This window comes from Ananas comosus, linkage group 25 (assembly GCF_001540865.1).
Source record: "Ananas comosus cultivar F153 linkage group 25, ASM154086v1, whole genome shotgun sequence".
Classification (NCBI taxonomy): domain Eukaryota; kingdom Viridiplantae; phylum Streptophyta; class Magnoliopsida; order Poales; family Bromeliaceae; genus Ananas; species Ananas comosus.
Genome location: NC_033645.1, coordinates 3,019,694 through 3,041,794, shown reverse-complemented (window position 1 = coordinate 3,041,794; position 22,101 = coordinate 3,019,694). Strand labels below are relative to the sequence as shown.

The following is a 22,101-nucleotide window of genomic DNA, read 5'->3' as shown; positions in this document are numbered from 1 at the left end:
CTTGGATCTCGGGTACCAACTACTAAACCTTTTTCCACTTGCTCTAGGGACGGTCGGTAGTTTATGGATATCATTCTAACAACACTTTTTTACGGCTCAATCCAACTCCCAGAACGGCCATAAGGTTCGCCCTATCATGTATGGCCTGTTAAAGGGCCTAGTAGGCTAGTACGGCTTGTGTACTGTAGCAAACGGGGCGGGCCCGACCCGGCCCGTTATTGAATAACAGGCCTGTTAACACACGAGTCGCACAAACGCTGGAGAGGAGAAAGGAGAAAGCGAAGGGGAGAGATGTTGAGGACGAAGCTCGCGTCTCTCGTCCTAGCGAAGAGCTCTTCGTCTCCGACCCCTCTAGGGTTTTTCGAGCTCCACCAATCCCTTCGGTAACGCTAATCGACCTCTCTCTCTCTCATCTCTCCCACTCTTCTTCTTCTTCTTCTTCTTCTTCTTCTTCTTCTTCTTCTGCGCTTTTCGCTCTAAATCTCAATTCCGTGACCTAACGATGATGGTCACTTCGCTCAGTTACTTTTCCTCTACCTCGGAGCAAGCCAGAGTAAGCAGCAACCGGACGCGATATTTGGGTCGGAGGGTGCTCCAGATCGGGCTTATTAGCCTCGCCGGAGGGTTTGCCCTAAGCGCCATTAATGACCTCGCCATCTTTCATGGATGTAGCAGGTTTTGTTTCCCTTTGCCCTACTTTTTCTTCTCCTTCTGTGATTTAAGATGGTGGAGTCGGTGGTTGTGCTCTTCCGATACTTTAATGAGGGTCCACTTGAAATGGAGTGTGGAATCATGGCGTTTCTTTTGATTTCTACTTTGTATAGTCAGTAGGTTATATATGTTACTCGGAGTGAAACCTCAATAGTGGAGATTGGTTGGAGATCATCAATTATTTCGGCGTTCCCATGTGCACGGAAACCGATTTTGCTAGCATTAATGTTCTTGGTATTTATCCTGAAATTGACGCAACGGCTTCTGATCCTTTCATGTAACCTTTGGTGCTAATGAACAAGAAGCTCTTTGCTTCGCAACAAGTGCGGCGCTTTTATTTCCTTGTGTGGTATTTAACTGCATATTTGCTGATTTAGACTAAAGTAGCACTCAGAAAGTAGTTGTCCTTTGTACAAAGGATTCGGTGGAAAATAATTTTTAAGATCATATAGAGGTTGTTGCAACACATTTTAAAACATCAGTCACTTGAACCTAACCTGTTTGATAATAAGGTAAAATAGACATGTTAAGACTGAAATTGGCATGTGCGTGTGTGACAAGCAATTTACGTAGCTTGTATAACCCCCTAACTTGCCCAGTAGTTTGTAAAACAACCCTCATGTAGGCATGGATTAGAAGGCCAAATTATCACTGGCTTTCCATAAGGGAAACATTTGTTTCAACAAATTGGCAAATCTCGGTATATGAGTGTATCAGGAAATTTTCTTTCGTGTGCAATGTGATGCCACATTGACTAATTTGATGTTTGCAGTGGGCTAAGTCCTTCATGAGGCTCTATATAGGTTCCTTATAGCATCTCATTTACATTATTTTACTAAACTTAAAAAGCTAGTATAAAATGCTTCTTTAACTATTCTTTTTTGTCTTCGGTTTTGGAGAACACAATCATCTCCACTGTTATGCTGTGCACATCATTTGATATTATTGCTTTAAAAGATTGATTCTGATGACAAAGGTAGTGTGGTCTTTTAAATGATTAGAACACTCACTTCTTTATATTTCAAATTGAGCTGATTCCAGTAAGGCAATTGAAAAGGCTAGTCAAAATCAAAAAATCGTAGAGGCTATTGGGGTGCCGATTGCTAGAGGACCATGGTATGATGCATCTCTTGCAGTCGCCCATCGAAGGAAATCAGTCTCTTGCACATTTCCAGTTTCTGGTCCACAAGGATCTGGCATTTTTCAATTGAAGGCCATTCGAAGTGGAGGTTGTTCTTTTCTCTTTCACTTCACAATTCGATGAAATTGACATTATTAGGGCTAATATACTAGCCTCTATACAGGATTTAGGAACTTCATACGGCAGTTAATTCAGAAGATCTAGCATAAAACTTTTCATTGTTTAAATAAACACTTTATGTTTTACCAAGGTACATAATATGTTCCCCAGAAGCTATCACCAATTTTGATTGAGATTGCTCGAATGATGAAAATATCTCTTCTTAACTTCGTGATGCAGAGGATGGATTATTTTCATTTCTGCGGCACCATGACTGGGAGATACTAATTATGGAGGCTCTCCTTCACGTCCCCTCAAATGACGAGAAACAACACTCTACGAGTAAGTCTCACGGGCGATCCCCCTACTCTCACCGCTCCACTCAACTGCGATGCCTGCCTACATCAAGAATCGGAATTTCCGGAAAAATGAAGTTCTCTTCATTTTTTGTTGGATGCTTACTGCGACGGGTACTAGTTCTTTTTTTATGATGATTAACTTTCTTAAACAAAATATGGGAATTTTCCAATGGCGTGTTTTTACTGTTATTTTTATGAAACTTTTGCTATTAATTATGATGGAAATGCTTATGTCTTTTTGAAAGATCAATTGGATATGGAATAACTTGAGGATAGAATAACACTGCTTCTAACATGTCGCTATTTGCATGTGACACAAATAGAAATGCAGGAGATAGTGATTGAACCGAAAAAATTCAGTTGTCGGGAATCAAACCCACGACCTTACAGGACTGCGAGGCTTAGGACCTGGCTCTAATACCGCATTGTGTAAAACATTTGTTACAACCGGATGGCCTAGGAATGGCCTTAGCATTTAACACTATAGATGGGGTAGGACATGGACTGACACGAAGAACATGCAGCCACGGTCTCTGAAAATGATTTCCTTAATTTGAGGTTGCTCAGTAATGAATAGAAACAGCTTCTATGAGCACGAATTTCTAGCTCACAGCTGATGTGGCGATGATCGCTCACCGCTCATAAGGCCGTTGAACAGTGAGCAGAAAAAAAAATCCTTTTCTGAACCTCCTAAGTTTTAGCGACTTGCTTGTATACATGATAAAGGAACTATTCCTATCTTTAGATGAACATAAACTAAATGCGCAATGAACCAACATACAGCTGGCCTTTGATACAGCTGGCCTTTGATAGAGTTCCGTGTTGAAAAGCCCAAGGACACCTTTCTTTTCTTTTCTTCTCTTTTTATTTAGTGTTCTTTCATATTCATTGTGTATTAAATTTTCACTTGTTTGATCTTTTAATGCTCCATTTCTTGCCGCATGTTAGTTACCAGGGGCGTGATCTTTCCTTTTCTCCAGCTGGCTGGTCAATGGACAAGAGAGTCGCTGTGTTTGTGGAAGAGTTGTCTGTGTAAATTTAGATCCCCCGGCTGGAAGAGCACCTCTTATTGAAGCGGCGTGGTTAAATGTAATGTCGAAGATGAACGAATGCTATTTCAATTAGTGGTGGCGTTACCCCCCACATCCGATTTCAAATCACTATTCACCCAGTGAATTTGACAGATGCTCATTTAATATCAATGTGTTTCATGTTCATTGTATTTTTTTTTTTTCATTTTTTTAATTATACGGTTGGCGCTTGCTAATAATATATTAGGACACGACTGTAAGTTCTTGCTTTTGTGACCTGAATTTATTGATGGAAAGTACGAAATGCCGGTATGTCTGCATTCGATTGTTTGTGGTGGTTTGTCGTGCTTTACAATTGGGTAAAGTTCTGTTTAAATAGCAGTAGTTGTTATTTTGAAGCGAGTGATCCAGCTAATTGGATGAGCCTCTGACTTAACAAGACTTTCTAGTTGTACGAGGGAAGTTGGAAACCCTTTTCTTTTTCTACATACACCGGACCGGAAATCTAAGATATTCCAAAACATAGGTAGGTCACAAGAGAATGTAAGGTATTTTCTTTCCATTTGAGGTCAAGCAGTTTTTAGTTTTTAATTTAATAAGAAGATCTCGTAGATATTGCGCATAATGCCTAATAATAATGCTTTAAAATTTTCATTTTTTAAAAATTGTTTTTTAAAAATCTATCCACGGAGGCGGACCAGACCGGGGCAATAATTAGTACTATATTACTACGACCTACAGGAGACGCGATTGTCATCTACAGCGCACTATTCACTTGCGGACAAAACAAAACAGTATGAGGCTGTCTAGTGTCTAACATGGAGACTCCAGTCAACGTGACTGTATATGTTGTGTAATTCTATATATGTTATTGTAAACTTGGTATTTTGCGTCAAACGAAACGAAACGAAACGAAACTGCCGGTCTTGGTAATTTATAACGTAGAAGAACGGTTGATGGTTGATGGTTGATGGTTGATGGTTGATGTCTTTCCACCGTCTTGCTATTTATTGATTTGAGTAGGAGTGCGTGAGCGAGCGAGCGAGCTGGGTGAGCGATGCCTCCCACGTCGTCACGAGTTATCACCGCGACGTATCCCCCGGCCCCTCCTCCTCCTACGATCCCCAATAAATAAATTTTCCCTCCACATCCACTCTCCCTCTCCCAGTCTCCCAGTCTCCCAGTCTCTCTCCCTCCGTGTTCTGCTCCGAGAAACTAAATAATATATTTTTCAGAGTCCCGGCAGCAAGCAGAGAGCAATTCTAGCGGCAGCATGGGAGATGTCGGCAGCGGGTTCTCCTCCGCGGCCGGCATCTTCCGCAGCCTCTGCTCCCCCCCGCCGCCTCCCTCGGCCGGCGACTCTGATTCCTCCCTCCCAGAATTCCTCTTCTCCCTCGCCCCGCCCCCGCCGGCCGACAAGCCCGCCTTCGTCGACGCCTCGTCCGGGCGCTCCCTCTCCTTCGCCGACCTCCGCCGGCTCTCCGGCGCCGCCGCCTCCGCCCTCTCCGCCCTGGGCCTCCGGCGCGGGCACCTCGCCCTCCTCCTCTCCCCCAACTCCCTCCCCTTCCCCGCCCTCGCCCTCTCCGTCCTCTCCCTCGGCGCCCTCCTCTCCACCCCCAACCCCCTCCTCACCCCCTCCGAGCTCCACGCCCTCGTCCTCGACTCCTCCCCCTTCCTCGTCCTCGCCACACTCGACCTCGCCCCCAAGCTCCGTTCCCTGCGCACCCCCCTCCCCCTCCTCGTCCTCGTCGAGCCCTTCCTCTCCTCCCTCCGATTAAACCCCGGCCCCATCCCCATCCCCGCCGTTCGGGTCTCCCCCCACGACCCCGCCACGCTGATGTACTCCTCCGGAACCACCGGGAAGAGCAAGGGCGTCGTCGCCACCCACCGCAACCTCGTCGCCATGGCGCGCGTGCTCCGCCACGTGTGGGGGTCGGAGGAGCACGTGTACGGGTGCGCCGTGCCCCTGTTCCACATGTTCGGGTTCTCGGTGTTCGTGTGCGGGGCCATCGCCGCGGGGGCCACCACGGTGATGGTCGGCGCGGAGGGGCGGCGGTTCGCGGCGGAGGAGGTGATGCGCGCGGTGGCGGCGCACCGCGTCACGCGCCTCCCCGCCGTCCCCCCCATGGTCGTGCAAATGGCGCGCGCGGCGCGCAAGGCCCAGCATTTCGACCTCTCCTCCCTCCGCGAGGTCATCTCCTCCGGCGCCCCCCTCGCCCGCCAACATTTGGAGCGCTTCGGAATGTGCTTCCCCCTCGTCAGGCTCTCGCAGGTATATTCTACATATATATATATATGCACACGCCTATGCATGCATGCATATGCATGCATGCATGCAACTAGATGATAAGTAGCATGCTAAAAATAAAACTGAAAATATGAATCAATTATAATTCGAATTTGAAATATTGGGTATCATTCATCACGCTCTTCGCTAATTGAAAAATTATTACAATTTTTACTATATTTTTCTTATTATTTTATTAGCATAGTCTTTTTGGGTAATGTATTGAATTACACGCTGTGTGCAGTGCTATGGTTTGACGGAAACGAGTGGGCCAGTGACATTGTGTGATGGGGTTAACGGGAGGCTGCACCTGTCCATAGGGAGGCTGATCCCAACAGTGGAGGCCAAGATAGTGGATGTGCGGACAGGGAAGCCACTCCCACCGAACAAAGATGGGGAGTTATGGATTAGAGGCCCCCCTGTTATGCAAGGTGCTAACTACCCACTTTAATTCCTGTATTAAATGCATTACGCATTTATGGAATCCTTATTATATATATATATATATATATATATATAGAGAGAGAGAGAGATATATATATATATATATATATATAATTGAGTTAGAATACTTCTAAAAGTATCCAGGTATTGGTGCTTTTATATTTGTAGCCTTTGGATGAAGGTGATNTCCTTATTATATATATATATATATATATATATATATATATATAGAGTATGTCTTCCGTGCTTTCGAAAGTACGGAGGTCTCCAGGCCTGTAAGTTGTTTTCGATAATAGGACATCCGAACGATCGACTCCGTTAGGCATAATCTACGCTATTAAAATTATTTAGAAACCAAATTTTATAATTTTTCGACATCATACACCAAGCGATCACAGGGTCTCAAAAATAACTATTTTAACGGCCGATGTAGCACGTTTTTAAGTTCAACGGTTTAGAAGTATCCAAATTACATAAAAATTTAATAAAAAATTCTACTTAATATCAAGAGTAAGAATAATACTTTCGATTTGAAATTTGAGTCTTTTATCACTGTTTTTTATGAGTTTTTTATTTTCAGTCGTTCATTTTGAGACTACTCGTTCACTAGGCAAACGAAGTTAAAAAACTATGAAATTTGGTTTCTGGATAGTTCCAATAGCGTAGATCATGTCTAATGAAAACTGATCGCCGAATCAGACGTCCCATCATCGAAAATAACTTACAAACACGAAAACCTCCGTACTTTAGAAAGCATAGGATATATATATATATATATATAATTGAGTTAGAATACTTCTAAAAGTATCCAGGTATTGGTGCTTTTATATTTGTAGCCTTTGGATGAAGGTGATTTAGGGCTAAGATGATACTAGCCCACTTGAGATTAGTGGTAGTATATGGAATAGTATTTAATTCAAAATGTAGTAATAGACAAGGGGTAGATCCAAAGGTTAGAAACTTAAAAGCACCAATATCTTGGTGCTTTTAAGTGTATTCTAGCTTATATATATAGCAGGGCTACTGCATTATTAAGAGTGCAGTAGTCCGTGTGCTTCTAAGTTTCTAATCATTCATCAATTTTGATGAGTAGTTGGGATGAGAGAGAGAGAGAAAATTGAAAAGAAATTTGGTATTTCAATTTCTCTTTTCTTTGTATTTCTTTCTCTAACCATCCATTAAAATTGATGGACGATTAAAAACTTAGGAGCACACGAATTGTTATGCTCCTAATGGTAAAGTAACTTTACTGTATATATATATATATATATATATATATATATATATATATATATATATAATCCAATTCAATATGAGCTATTATTACCAGAGTCACCGTATGCAGCATTACAAGGACTAGGTATGCTTAATTTATAAAGATATGTTCGATGCAATAAAGCACAGAGATATTAGACCTTTGTCGTCTTATTTCCAAGCATAGTATTTGGTAGAATAATTTTCTCTGCGTTGGAAGTAGAAGTCGAATTGAAAAGATATGGCTGAAATAAACTTCCGAAACCAAAAAGAGAGTCAATTGTAGCTGACACAACTAGCTTTAATAGCCTTTTTCATTAATAAGACACGCAATATCAGCCACCTACAGCAGTTGGGAATCAGATTTTCTCTGCTTTTGGGACGTTTTGGCCTTTTGCTCTAGTTATTTTCGTTTTCTCCTGGTCAAATGCCTGGATAGCGAAGCTATAATAAGAATTTTAAGCCAAATAGGTAGGTTCCTAGTCAACTCCAGAATTACAGAACATGTTATAGTTGGATTTGTTCAAGTTGAGAAGAGTGAATTCAATGGTGTTTGAAATTTAGTTTCAGCGTGATCAACTGAGTGAGTGTAACGAAGTTATTCAGCTAGATCCTCCTCTTTATGTGAGTACAAATTAAGTAGTAGTAGTAGTAGTAGTAGTAGTAGATGATGATGCAAAAGCTATTTATGAGGTTCTTCCAGGCTATTTGAACAACCAAGAAGCTACAGCTCTCGCCATCGACGAAGAAGGATGGCTCCGCACGGGAGACCTGTGCTACGTCGACACGGATGGGCTCATCTACGTTGTCGACAGGATCAAAGAGCTCATAAAATACAAGGCTTATCAGGTATTAATTTTGCGCCCAGAATTCTATGCAAGGAGAGCCCTGTTAAGACTGTGTTTACTTCTGGGTGTGTTGCTGCTTTTGTAGGTAGCCCCAGCAGAGCTTGAAGAGATCCTCTCCTCCCATCCTGATATTCTGGATGTTGCTGTGACATCGTAAGCCCGAAGATTTACTTAATTGAGAATGTAGCTATACTCCGTCGAAAATTCTTCTATTATAAAGTGTGAAACAACATTAGATAGAGCTCTTTGATCCTCTTCAAGAGTGTTTCTAAATGTCCTCTACTTGTTTCTAAATGTTCTCCTTATTTTTGCTCAATCTAGGCACCCAGATGAGGAGGCCGGTGAGATTCCCATGGCATGCGTAGTGAGAAGAGGAGAGAGCAAAATCAAAGAAGAGGATATAATTTCATTTCTGGAGAATAAGGTACTTGAGATTTGCCCTTTTCCCAAAATCTCAACGTTAGCATCTTCTCTACATTTCCGTTAACCAATCAACATACATGTTTAATTTGAATTTCTTGCTTTTCTAATTTGATCTCTAATGACAATTTACAATTAGTATTAGTGTTTTTTTTAAGGATATGATTCACATGAGCAACATCAAGCAACTATTCATATGTGACCTTTTGTGATTTCTCCTAGGTGGCTCCCTACAAGAAGATTAGGAAGGTGGTGTTCTTAGAATACATCCCAAGATCGCCTTCAGGGAAGATCCTGAGGAGACTTCTGAAGGCCACAGCTTCAAATCAACAGAAATTAGAAGTCTCCGCCAGGCTATAAACATATATTCATTGAGACATAGACGTCGGAATAACAAACAACAAATGCTATGAAATTATAGCTATATCTACTATATTATTCTTTTGTTATAAACAATTGCTAATGTTGGAAATCGAGGGTAAAGGATTATTTACATATGTCCTTAATATTCAGGTAATCATTGTTTGTTTATCATATATTTGTAACACAAATATTAGTTGCGAAGTTACGATTATTTCTTGCCTTTGGTTCATGTTTATCCCAAAATTCATTGGATTTCTTTTGTATATTTACCATAGAACATCTTGAGAAAACTAATCAAAGATATTAATAAGGAAATAACGGGAAAACTCTTGATTAATATATATGCAGAAAATAGTAATAAATCAACATAAAAGTTTACCTCCTTCAGGCCCCTACAAGAAAAAGAAAAAGAAAACTCTGCTTACGCAACAAGGTTCCACAGGTATGTATAACCTATCATCAGTAATAGTATTGGAGGATCAAGACATTTGCATATAGAATCAGACCTTAATAATCCGGAAAAATTACACCGCTCTTAACAGTTCACACCACTCCACATTTAAGGCCTAGTTTAATTTACCTACAAATTTTCGGTCTCTCCTAAAAGTCCTGAGGATGGAGCACGTAGCATTCACAATATGCACTAAAACTCTCTACTTCACTATCTACTGACTGTCAAAAATGCCAAATAGATATGTAGGTAGCTCAAATTCGGATTCACATCAAAATACAGAGAATTAGAATATTTGCGAAGCATAAACATTCATATTCGGCAAACAAATCGCAAAACAACAAAGCAAACATAAAACAAACATAAAAAACAGACATATTTACACTATTGCAAGTAGCATTTATGTTCTGGTTATAATTGCACAGCACTAGCAGGAACAGGGAAACATAGGGGGTGTAACAAAGAAACACCCAGCAAAATGGACAAATTTCCCAAACAAAGAAAAAAAGGGGGGCAAAATCAAAAGAAATGGCCAGTGGAATGATCGATCCAGGCTTGACTTGGAAAGAAAACCAGCACTCAATTTCTCTATGTTTCTAGGGTTGATAGACTACCTTGCATATGCAGAGTCTTCTCTAGAGTCAACTTTTCAGGTCACCAGGCTGAAACCGTGGTGCTGCTGCAAAGAGCGACCAAAAGAAGAATTTTAACAAAGTTTCCCCGTTAAATCAAAAATATTATAGCTAATACATGATGAATTGATGACCATAACACATTTTTTTCATGACAAGCCCTGGAAAAACCAATTTAAGGGTAAAGAACTAATACATGTTCTAGGCATCAACATAGTCTTCTAATATGTAATATTTTAGTGCAGAGTTAAGGATTGATACTTATTCTTAGAGGGCAAATCTGAACTTACCATGTCCACTGGTTTCAGATCTCCTCACAATTCTAAGTCTCTCGACACTATTCAAAAAGAGCCTGCATGGACGACAAACCACAACTGAGAATTAGGACAGAATTTAAGGTTATAAGACAATATAATCACTTAAAACTTTTCAAGGAAAAAAACATTTTGGAGAAGAAGCAAAGCCATGTAACAAAATCATCATTTAGAACAACTGAATACAAGAAAATAGGAAATGCTATCATGCCAAGCATCCAGGCCACGAAGAATGAAAATGGTAATAAATTGCTCTGATTTAATTGTTTCAATCAAAGCAGATTATCCCTTTGAAAAAGTGAGAAAAGAAAGCCTACCTCCAAGGAACATCCCCAACCATCATCCAATCACCATCCTTGTCTTTATAAGTGAGCTCAAACTCAGAAGAAGCATCTAATAACTTTAAAGCGTTTAAACCATCTGCCAATATCCACAACAATGAGATCAAGAAACTATAACAACAGAATAAACATTTTCCTCGATGACGCAAACACAGATATTGCAGGATGATAGTTACAAATAGATATATATGTATATATATATATATATATATAGAGAGAGAGAGAGAGAGAGAGAGAGAGAGAGTTGGACTCGTATAATATCTATAGTACCAGGGCCTACGGTAGTAGTCTCATTTTCGATCTTAAGATATTCAAATTAACGATCCACACCCATAAAACTGATTTAAAATATTTAAAATTTTTAGGAAAAAAATTTTAATTTTTTTTTAACATAGTTTACTTAATGATCAAATCATTTTAAAATTGTCAATTTTCAATGGCTATTATGGTGAGTTTGTAGTTTAACAGTGTAAAAGAATCTAAGTTTATTCAAAGTTTGATAGAATATATTTTAAACTATCTAGATTAAGGTCAGCATCATTGATCTCGAATTCAAAAATTCTATTCTCAAATTTTAAAAATTGTTCAATTTTCACCGTTCATTTTGACATTATTTACTTACTAAGTAAACGATTAAAAAAATTTTAAATAATTAAAATTTTATTTCTAAGAATTTCATATACCATAAATCATATTTCGCGGTGTAGATCGTTGATTTGAACACTCGAAGTTTGAAAACAGGGCTATAGTACTGAAGCTCCAGTACTGTAGATAGTATAGTAGCCTTGTTCTCTCTCTCTCTATATATATATAATTAGGACCACAAAGTTGTTAGGAGCAGATACATACGGATCGACACACCAAGATCCGTCGTTGGCTTGTGGAACATGAGCTCAAGAGAAACGGCAAGGCTCTCATAAGAGTGGTGGGCACTAAGATCCACCTTCCTCCCAATAGGATCTCCAACCATGTTCACCTTCACGAAGAGAGAGTTCCTTGTAGCCGGTCCTTTCTTGACCGGATCCTCGACCCCATTGCTACTCTTCATATTGTTGCCATTTCTGCTACTGCTGCCGCCGCTGCTATTGTTGTTGGTGGTCTTCTTAGGGTTTGAGGTGTCGAGCTCAGAATTGCTCTCCTTAGACAGGTTGAACAAGCTGTTCATCCTGAATGCTCTTATGGGGGGCCATCCCACCACCATCTGACTGCTGCAATGCAAAATTATTCCTTTATTAATATACATATCAATAGACAAAATAAATTAAAAGTAAAAACCAAAAAAAAAAAAAAAAAAAACATTTTTTACTACCAGGGATTAAATGATTTATGCATTAGGAAGCCCATTGTATGCTCTTCCCTTTATTCTGGAATTTTTACTTTATTTTTCGTTCCATCAAACTAATATCAAAAAGTAGGTTTTCCTCCTTGCTATCAACTGTTTTACATGATATTATTAATTATATCGAATATTGTGAGAATTTATTTTCTATTTTTGAGAGTATTATAGAGGAATAGTAAGAGTTTAAGAAAGGATGAGACATAGGGGAAATAAAAAGGGGAAAAATACCAGGTGATGATTAAGGAGAATAAACATGTGTGGATTGAATAAATTACCCATTAACATTAAATAGAACGATAATATTAAAACCAACAAAAGAAAAAAAAGGTCCTAAATCTTACGAAAATCTCTCATTCAGTCAAAAGAGCTTGGTGAAGAATTAGGAGAAAGTTAATGAAATAATACAACCAAAAACTAAGGGCTAATTTAAGAGAGAAACTAAGAACATCAGCTAATCATAAAACCCTAAGCGAGATTATAAGAAAAACCCCAGAACAGGGACACCGCTACTGCTCACCTAGGGGGGTGAGCGGATCCGACGCCCTCGGGCGAGACGGGATCCGCCGCCGCGGCCCTCTTGCTCCCGGCGCCGGCCAGGGCGGCGGAGGAGGAGGAGGACGACGACACGGACGAGTTCGGCGACGAGAGCGGCGACGCGCGCCGTGGCGGCGCCGTGGGGGGGAAATCCTTCGCCGTTAGTATTCGGCAGCCCTGCCCCCTCGGCGCCCACTTCGCCCCACGCCCCGAGCTCACCTTCTTCTTCGCCCCCAAACTCAACCCTAGCTCCAACTCCTCCTCATCCTCCTCCTCCTCCTCCTCCTCCTCCTCCCCCCCTTCTCTCTCCTCCACCTCTTCGCCTCTCCTCTCCTCCGCCGCCTCCTCCCCCGTCGCCACCGGAGCCACCGCCGTGGCCGACCCCACCGACGCGGCGCCGCCTCCGACGAACCCGCTCGCGCGTCTCATCGGAGCTCTCTCTCTCTCTCTCTCTCTCTCTCTCTGCTACAACAGAGCACAGGGGAGGGGAAATGCTGAGGGACCGCTTTTTAACGGGGATAGTTTCGGGAGTCGCGAACAGGGTTCGGAGTAGTGGTGTGAAAACTGGTTTTTAAATTGGGTTAATTACACCGGTAGTACCCAACTTTCCACTAATTTTCACTTGAATCCCAACCTTTATTTTTGCAATTGAATTCCTAATCTTTTAATTTATTATAATTAGTCCCAACCATTAAAAAAACTGTTAAAATTAACGGAATCGCCACGTCAGCACCTATGCGGCAACCTTTGTATGTCAATTAGGTCCCTAAATTTTGCACATTTTTCATTTTAGTCCTAAAAAAATTCAAAATTTAAATTTTAAATTCAAAAATAATATTAAATTAAAATTTTAAACTACGCGAGAAATTAGAATTTTGAATTTGAATTTAAAATGAATTAAAATTTTGAATTGAAATTCAAATTTTAAATTTAAATTTTAATTGAATCTAATTTGAATCCAAACTTAAAATTTTATTTTAATTTTGATTTTGATATTTCAATTACATTTAAAATAAAGTTTCGAAACCGAAATTTAAATTTAAAATATGAATTTAAATTTAAAATCATATTCAAAATTTTTATTTTAAATTTTAAAATTGAAATTTAAATTTGAATTTAAGATTTGATTTTAATTCTAAATTTGAATTTAAACTTCGAAGTCAAATTCACATTTTGAATTTGAAATTTCAAATCGAATTTTGAAATTAAATTAGAATTTAGAATTCCAAATGTGAATTTGAATTTAAAATTAAAAATTAAAAATTAAATTCAAAATCGGAATTTGAATTCTAATTTAAATTTGAATTCAAAATTAAAATTAAAATTAAAATTTAAAATTTAAATCTTAAATTAAATTTTTTTTTGAATTTATAAATTTAATGGGTTAATTACACCATTGGTTCTCAACCTTTGCACTATTGTTCAATTTGGTCCCTAACCTTTTTTTTTTTTGCTATCCACTGACACAGCGCCACCGTGGCGCTGACATGGCGCCTCCGTGGCGCTGACGTGGCATTTTTCGTTAATTTTAATAGCTATCTAACCGCTGAGACTTAATTGAAATAAAATCAAAAGATTAGAGACTTGATTGCAAAAAAAAAAAATGTTGGGAAACAAATTAAAAAATAGTGTAAAGGTTAAGGACCATTGGTGTAATTAACCTTTTAAAATTTGGTGTCTTTGTGTTTCTAGAAAATGTAAAATTTGTGGGTGAATTAAATGCACCATAACACTCGGCCCATCTTTTGGGACCTAGCGATTTATATGGCTAGAAATGCTGGGCCCCATCTAGGCTACTGGGGAAAAAGTTAAGGTGGAGCATTTCATTTCTTCATGTGGAGTTATTTTTTGTGGTGAATTAGATGCACCCGTGTTCCTTATTTTTGTCATGCTAAATATTACCAATATAATTTTGTGGTTAAAAATAAATTCTTTTGAAATATTTAATTTTGCCGTATCATAGAGAAAAATTTCGCAAGAAATTTTATGTAATATTTTTATAATGCTTTTTTAATTATTTTATTAAACAGTATTATTTTTATTTTGACTTTTACATTTAAAAATAATTCTCAAAATAAAGTATTTGATGAGTAAAAATTATATCGAAATATATTTGCTACATATTTTTTTAATAGTATTATATCTTAAGAGCAATTGCTGGGACACTTAAAAGGGACAAAGAACATGAACCTTTTAGAGAGAACAGTTGTTGCATGTATTTTGTTGATTGTAAACTACTAGGTGCAAATTTACAGGTCCATGTAACTATTGTTTTAATGATCTAGGTAGTAAAATACTAAATATTAAATTCGCTAATTATATCTCCTTATCCTTACCTAGTGGACAATTATGTCGGGAAAATAATGTCCTGTTCTACATACTTTAATCACTTTAATCCAAAATTTTAAAATTTAAATTTGGTTTAATTTACAATAATCAGAAGAAAGTAGAGACAGGGAGTTGGACCACCTCCGCACAAACTGCAACTTTTGCCCATGGTTGGCTCATTTTATTAATAATTAATTAGTTAATTAATTAATTGTGAGATTAGGAGAAGAACTTAGCTTGACCAGTTAATTAAGCTTAGTGGAGTTGCAATTGGTGCTCCTGTGGTCCTAATACACACAGTTTGGTAGTTGTTAATTGCTTGTCGATGTTCTTCTCCTTTTAGAAAGGTGGACAAAAAGAAGATGCTGTCTGGTTAATGGAGGGTTAGAGCAGTAAATTAAGCAATAATCACTATCCACCTATCGCTGCTCGATCTCATTATTTACTTTTAACTCAACCGTGATGTATGGATTACTGAGCAATTTTACTGAACTTGATCTAGTATACTATCGATAAACTAAACTCCATTACTATCTTTTTTTTTTTAGAGAGAAGAGTAGCTTGCTATCCGTTTAATTCAATATGAACATAAACTAATTAAGCTACATCGATTTGACAACTAGACCCGGGAAGGAAAAATAAAAATAAAATAGAAAAAGGATGAAAAAGAAAAGAAAGCGAAACAACGCAAAGCATAAGAGAAAGAGATGAAAAAAAATACCAACAAAAACAGAAAGTAGCTAACTTTCTAACTGTGGGATGTCCAGTATCTAGTGTATTGATTGAAACATCGAATAATATATATATATATAGAGTCTGGCTATGGTGCTTGTAAAAGTACCAATGACTAGGTACTTTTAAAAGCATAGGAGCTCAATTATATATATATATATATTAATATATATATATATATATATATATATAGAGAGAGAGAGAGAGAGAGAGAGAGAGAGAGAGAGTAGGGCTACTGGGCTATCAGGAGTACAACAGCTCTTGTGCTCCTAACTTTCAAACTATCCATCAATTTTGATGGATGGTTAGGATAGAAGAGAGAAGAGAAATTGAGTATCTTAATTTCTCTTTTCTTTGAATTTCTCCCTAATATTTCATCTCTTTTTCACCCTAACAACCTATCAAAATTGATGGATAGTTAGAAAGTTGGGAGCACAAGGGCTCCTGTGCTCTTAATAGCACAGTAGCCATACTCTCTCTCTCTCTCTCTCTCTCTCTCTCTCTCTCTCTCTCTCTCTCTCTATATATATATATNAAGGGAGAAGAGTAATTAGAGAGAAATTGGATTTCCCAATTTTTCTTTTCTTTGAATTTCTCTCTAATTTCTCTTCTTCCATTAACCCTAATCACCTATCAAATTTGATGGACAGTTAAGAACTTAGGAGCCCAAAGACTGCTGTGCTCCTAATAGCACAGTAGCCCTACTCATTATATATATATATATATATATATATATACAAATGCACTGATTAACTAAAAACAACTTGATATAAGATTTAATTGATCCAGCTAGGTATAATTCATTACATGCCTAATCTAGGTCTAAATAATTTATTATTTTTGAAAAAAAGTCTAAATAATTTATTAGATATAGAATGTAGCTAGGTACAAAAAAACATCATAGATATAAACAATAATATATTAATTGCTAGCTAGGTTTAAAGAACAGAACCATCCTGACGCCAAGCACCTTAGAAAGGGCAAGGAAAGGAGGAAAACTAGTTAAGGGCCAACTGGCTTTTGGAGTGTTGGAGATTTCGACTATCACAAGCTCTTAGTTATCAATAAAATTTTAGTTTGGGAGGCCAAAAATGATGCGATCTTCAGATTGACTAGGCCAGATCCCTTTAATGGAATTTACAAGATTAATCAACTAACAAGTCAGTGAAAGCAACTTCGTCAATCAGCGGGAGACAATTGTACTGGTTAACCTCTTATAAATATATACATTTTTTTTTTCGTCCTCCTCGAGGCCTGCAATGCCTCACCCATGTAGCTTAGTTCACTTTTTCAATTAATAAAACAGGTAGCATGCTACTTTTTCCTAAAAAAATAAATAAATAAATAAATAAAATTTTAGTTTAAATAATAAAAAAAAAGTATTAAGTGTTACCTAATGAAACCTTAAATTGCAAATTTTTGTCTCAATTGGGCGCAATTAAAAAAAAAAAATCCAAGTAGGATTTATTTATTAGTATATAGTTACCGGTATTCACTCTTCTAAATAAATGTGCACTAATGATTCATAATACAAATAGGATAAAGTTCTATTTCTTTCTAAAATATATTAATCAGTAATAAAGTAGTTTTTTTTTTTCAAACAACATTGAATTATTTAGAAGCACAGAAAAATAATATATTTTTGTGAAGTATAGCACTAGTTACTTCTAAAATTAATTAGTACAAGCCAAACTGCAGTTGCTTAAATCAAAATTTTCATTCTTAATTATGAAAATTAACTGCTTCAATCGGATCTTTCACCTGTCTATTTAGGTCAAAATCTTTCCCTATCAAGAGTTTAAGGCAAAAACAAAGTATAAACTATAAAAACTTAGAAGGTCCACCTACTCTCATTTCAACACTAATTATTATATATTAGAATTGAATTAAGAATAGCTTAACTTGTGCATGCCAATTCATACTCACCCAACTCGAGTTAAGAATAAAAAATCATTAATGATGATCCGCGTGCAAAATAATTTTAACTAGTAAGCAAAAGGAAAATAGTTGTTGGCATTTTCATTCGTTTGTATATTTTGTGCAACATACTGGCTAATACTTTTTCTCAACGCATATTTACAGCTACCCTTTTCGCTGATTGCAGGTTGGATGATTAGATTTTAAAGTAGAAGAGTATTTTACACTTATAATTAATATGTGAAATAAGATGCAGTGCGACAAAAAATAATACATAAGATATACGAAGTGAGGGTTGTAAGCGATATAATGGAAACTCTTCCATTATTTACTGCACCTACCGCTACTCTTTCAAAAATAACGAACAATTAAAATTAAATTTTTATTCTGATTTTTCATATTAGCATTATACTTAAATTTTTATTATTAATTAAAATAAAAATCATTCCCTACTTTAGTTTAGTTAGTTTTTTTTTTTTTTTTTTTTTTTGTGTGGTGGAGAGAGCTTAATTAATAGCCTTTTCCCGTGTTTCCCTCCCAATACCTTCTCTTTCAATTGTGTCGGGAGTTTCCCTCATTAATAAAACGTCAACTTCACGAAATTAATGAACGATACGAACAAAACATCGCGATAAATTGAGAACAAAATCGTTCATGGTAAAATGAGTTATTGCACCTAAAATCATCCTTAGGATTCGCTACAGCACGTGTTGTACAAAATGTCACAATGCGGGGCCAGCGGAGCGTAATAAGTGATTCATTTTGGAGGACAAAGCAGCCAGTAGAAAGACGCCACGTAGGAAAATTGATGTTTCGTAGGACGTGGGGGTTAGGAATCTTCTGGGGACAAGGCGACAGCGTGTGTGGGCCCGGGCTCCAACACGTGTGAAGTGTCGCCAAGTGGGCCGACAGGCTTTGCGAGCAAGGCGCAGCAGAGGAGGTGGGCCCCACCTCACCCCCGCCTTTTTTAGAAAAAAAAATTAAATTAAAAGATGGTGGGGTCCACCTCCACTCTGCGGCGGTTGGACGTTTCCCCAACCACACTTAAATTGTTGGAGTCGTAGCTTTCAAGTCAAAAACTTACTCAAAAGATGTACTATTCTCTGGACCCGGTCCACCAGTCATCCATGATGGATATACACTCAGGAGCCACGGCCAACCAAAATTTTTTATTTTTTTATTTTATTATTATTATTATTATTATTATTTTTATCACTTGCGGTGCAATTCCAACTCAAGAGATTTAACTACGTCGAAACAAAAGATAGCAATAAATTACTGATGATGATCAACATGCATAAATATTTTTATTATCAGATTGGCATAATATATAGTTACAATTTAGACTGTACTTATCTCATGATGTGTCATTTTATTATTATTATCAGATCGTTGGCGTTAATTATTAATCCTAAAAATTTTGCTGTTAGAAATACGTAATAAATTTATTAAAAGCGTACGGACACAGCGTTCACGGGTCATGATTATGACTCGGCCCAATCTGACCTATCGTCACAGGACAGTATGCTGGTCTTTTTAAACCAACAATCATTAGTCGAGAAATTGCTAGTACACAACAATGAGTTCTATCTTCAGCTTCACCTAAACTAAATATCAGACCTCCATCGCCCTCACTTTTGTCGGGCTCGGCCAGTTACCGTTCCATGTCAGACACGCATAAGTAATGGTTGTTTTGCAGTTGGTCTACGGATGGTGGAATAGACAATGTCCAGGAAACAGTTTCTTCTCGAAAATGGTCCCAATTATACTGATCCCCTCTGCTCATCCGTATAGAAGTGATTGTGCGACAGCTGTTTAATTGCCCGCATAGACATATTTATACATATACAGGCGCGTAGGTGTAGGGGGGGTTTGGGCCGTGTTGAAGGAGAAATTCTAGAATGCAACGGGTATATTAGTGACGTGGCGTAACAAATCAATCAAATTAATCTTTTTAAGAATATATGTCCCATCATGACTGTAAAAAAATATTTTTATTGTACTTTTATTTAAAAAGAAGGAATGTGATTGGCTTGTTATTGATGACGTGGTGCAACTGTGACAGTGTAGAATTCCTCGTGTTGAAGGGCGTGCGAGGGGGGGGGGGGGGGGGGGGGGGGGGGGGGGGGGGGGGGGGGGGGGGGGGGNGGGAAGGGAACAGGCGACCGCCCAGGTGTTGGGGGCCCACCACAAAATTTGAGAGATTCGTAATTATGACCCCTAAGATACGATTAATTATTATTACAACAGTAATTATTTAGTTGATTAATTATGCACCTAGCTATTCGTTTTTTTTTGTTGTGTTGTGTGTTGGATTCGTCTTTGATCCGAAGCGCCCTAGCCCAGCAGTGTAACTAGACTCTAGCCTCTAGGCTAGGTGGAAAAAGCTAAGGCTAGAAGCTGCTTCTTCGCATCAAAAAGTGCTCCTGCTACGAGCTCGAGTTGTGACGAATGTTAAAGCGCATCAACATTCGTTTATTTTTTAATAAATAAATTTAGTAAACAATATAAAATAATTAAATTTTAAATTTAAAATTTTAAATATCAATTATTAAGTCTTTGGCATTTGTACGAGAAACAGTCAATAATTTGGATATATTAATTTTGGATTTCTTTCAGCTACTACATAGGGTCTGTTTGGTTGCAAATATTATAGTTGGAATTACATCCAAATTGGCTACAGTTCCAACTGCCGCAGTTGGTGAGGAATAGAATCACCCACAAATTAACAATAATAAATAAATAAATAAATAGCTAAATAAATAATTAATTAATTAATATATATATATATATATATATGGATAAATAAAAATACTTGTAAATAAATTCATAGTACTAATAAAAGTTTTTAGACAATACAAACTTTGTGCAAAAAATTAATTTTTTTAAATTTATTTTATTTAAAATATAAATATAGATTTTTTTTCTAAATTTTTATAGAATGTGATCGTATATGTTAATTTAATAAATTTTAATTAATTATAATTATTAACTTTGATTAAAAAAATGAGAGAATCATTTAAATTTTTTAAGTTTGATTTATATATTAAAATTAAATATATTAAAAATTTTAAATTTTTCGATTGATAAGTTGAAGAATTATTAAAAACTACAAAAACATTACATATATCCATTAAATAAACAGTAAGTTTAAATAATTAATAAAATTATACAATTATTTTATGTATAATAAAGGTAATCTCACCACTTGATTTGAAAATCAGGTGACGAGATTTACAAATAGAACTATTAGCTCCATATTATTAAATAGAAGAAATGCAACTGTAATAGTGTAAATATAACTGTTATATTTTTAACTGTATGTATTTTTAACTATACAGTATTTACAACTATATCGAATCAAACGGCCATATAGTGTTCAATGCCGTGAATTACTATTCTGAGAGATATATATCATGATCTGTATAGTGCGGATAAAACAACTAGAATATTCTCCTTTTTTTTTTCTAAAAAGAATTAGCCTTATTTGGTCCATTTATATTTTTAAAAAATAAACATAGGCAACTATACTAGATATGATCAAATTCTTAGCGAACTATACTAGATATAATCAGTAAAATTTGACAATATATATATATAAAGCAATGGAGCTTTTGATCTCAAACACAAATCATCAAATTCTTAGTCAATTATATACACTAGATACCATCAGTAACAATTGAGAATAATTAAACTGTTGGATAATACACCTTTTCGTATTTTGATTGGGCGGATGTATCAAATTGAAGTGAATTCATCTCATTTAATGTATTCCATTTCTTTATCCTCAATTCACTCCAAATTAAATTTTCCTCTTTATCCTCACACAAATCTTAAACAAATAGGTTGACACCTTTAAAAGGAAAAACTAAACCTACCGAAACGACAAATTAATGTAAGGAAATCCAAACTCTCATTCTAATCTTTTGCTCATTTTTTAAGGAATCAAATTTATTTTGGAGCCAATTAATGACTTTATTTTATCATTAGAAGACATAAAAAAGGGCGGATAATTGGAGCCAAAATCTAATTAATAAAACAATCCATTTTGAGGCACTCAAAATTATTATTTGAATAAGAGAACTTAAGTTTATCCCACTTGTCAAAGCTCAAAGGGTGCTTAATATATACAACCAAAAAACATAAAAAAATAAAAAAGGGAAAAAAGCTTTGGTGAATTGGGTGGAGAGTGGAGACAAAAGGCTTTTAGTAAAGCGAAAGCATTGTTGTTGTTGTTGGTCTTTGCGATTTTAAGCGTACGCGTGTTATGGTTGTGCATAAATAATCCCTTTTTCTTTTTTTATCTTTTTTTTTTTTGGTCCCAGGACTATGTTTAAAGTTGCCTTTCATATAAACTAAACTAATGTAGGAAACAAGGAGCAAATGTATCTCACCATGGATTATGTGGATACCTTGTCCTTATCTTTTTTAGTAAAGGAGTTTGCACTAATTTTATTTTAAGAATGATATCATCAGTTTGTTGAAAAAAGAGGAGATAAATTTATTTGTTTGTTCCACCAAAGCAATTTGATCTTCTCCTGATGTGTTCAAGACTT

The 22,101-nt window shown here is 36.9% G+C and overlaps 3 protein-coding genes across 6 annotated transcripts; 2 read left to right on the top strand and 1 right to left on the bottom strand.

The window, feature by feature from the left end:
- Window positions 243–3,671, top strand: LOC109703621. 3 transcript variants are annotated; one of them, XM_020224313.1, is made up of 5 exons: window positions 243–383; window positions 523–675; window positions 1,753–1,940; window positions 2,192–2,421; window positions 3,291–3,671. In XM_020224313.1, the coding sequence occupies exons 1-5, from the start codon at window positions 292–294 to the stop codon at window positions 3,381–3,383; spliced, it is 756 nt and encodes a 251-aa protein (XP_020079902.1). In that variant the 5' UTR covers window positions 243–291; the 3' UTR covers window positions 3,384–3,671. The 3 variants fall into 3 exon arrangements, with proteins under 3 accessions (XP_020079902.1, XP_020079903.1, XP_020079904.1); XM_020224314.1 differs by having other exon boundaries at window positions 3,259–3,671; XM_020224315.1 differs by lacking the exon at window positions 3,291–3,671 and adding an exon at window positions 2,016–2,102 and having other exon boundaries at window positions 2,192–2,265.
- Window positions 4,463–9,186, top strand: LOC109703564 (putative 4-coumarate--CoA ligase-like 8). Its single transcript, XM_020224218.1, has 6 exons — window positions 4,463–5,613; window positions 5,873–6,059; window positions 8,030–8,175; window positions 8,260–8,327; window positions 8,496–8,598; window positions 8,817–9,186. Exons 1-6 carry the CDS (start codon window positions 4,615–4,617, stop codon window positions 8,952–8,954), a joined length of 1,641 nt encoding a protein of 546 aa, XP_020079807.1. The 5' UTR covers window positions 4,463–4,614; the 3' UTR covers window positions 8,955–9,186.
- Window positions 9,703–13,093, bottom strand: LOC109703565 (auxin-responsive protein IAA10-like). 2 transcript variants are annotated; one of them, XM_020224221.1, is made up of 5 exons: window positions 12,552–13,093; window positions 11,545–11,900; window positions 10,672–10,774; window positions 10,331–10,392; window positions 9,703–10,087 (listed from the first exon to the last, which is right to left on the bottom strand). In XM_020224221.1, exons 1-5 carry the CDS (start codon window positions 12,995–12,997, stop codon window positions 10,050–10,052), a joined length of 1,005 nt encoding a protein of 334 aa, XP_020079810.1. In that variant the 5' UTR covers window positions 12,998–13,093; the 3' UTR covers window positions 9,703–10,049. The 2 variants fall into 2 exon arrangements, with proteins under 2 accessions (XP_020079810.1, XP_020079809.1); XM_020224220.1 differs by having other exon boundaries at window positions 11,545–11,903; window positions 12,552–13,091.

Excerpts from the sequence above, each read along its gene's own strand:
- LOC109703621 (XM_020224313.1), top strand. The coding sequence starts at position 292 with ATGTTGAGGACGAAGCTCGCGTCTCTCGTCCTAGCGAAGAGCTCTTCG. Across the intron at positions 676-1,752 it reads ATCTTTCATGGATGTAGCAG|TAAGGCAATTGAAAAGGCTA; the intron begins GTTTTGTTTCCC and ends AGCTGATTCCAG. Across the intron at positions 1,941-2,191 it reads GAAGGCCATTCGAAGTGGAG|AGGATGGATTATTTTCATTT; the intron begins GTTGTTCTTTTC and ends TTCGTGATGCAG.
- LOC109703564 (XM_020224218.1), top strand. The coding sequence starts at position 4,615 with ATGGGAGATGTCGGCAGCGGGTTCTCCTCCGCGGCCGGCATCTTCCGC. Across the intron at positions 5,614-5,872 it reads CCCTCGTCAGGCTCTCGCAG|TGCTATGGTTTGACGGAAAC; the intron begins GTATATTCTACA and ends CGCTGTGTGCAG. Across the intron at positions 8,176-8,259 it reads TAAAATACAAGGCTTATCAG|GTAGCCCCAGCAGAGCTTGA; the intron begins GTATTAATTTTG and ends CTGCTTTTGTAG.
- LOC109703565 (XM_020224220.1), bottom strand. The coding sequence starts at position 12,997 with ATGAGACGCGCGAGCGGGTTCGTCGGAGGCGGCGCCGCGTCGGTGGGG. Across the intron at positions 11,904-12,551 it reads GGATCCGCTCACCCCCCTAG|CAGTCAGATGGTGGTGGGAT; the intron begins GTGAGCAGTAGC and ends TTTGCATTGCAG. Across the intron at positions 10,775-11,544 it reads GGATCTTGGTGTGTCGATCC|ATGGTTTAAACGCTTTAAAG; the intron begins GTATGTATCTGC and ends GGATATTGGCAG.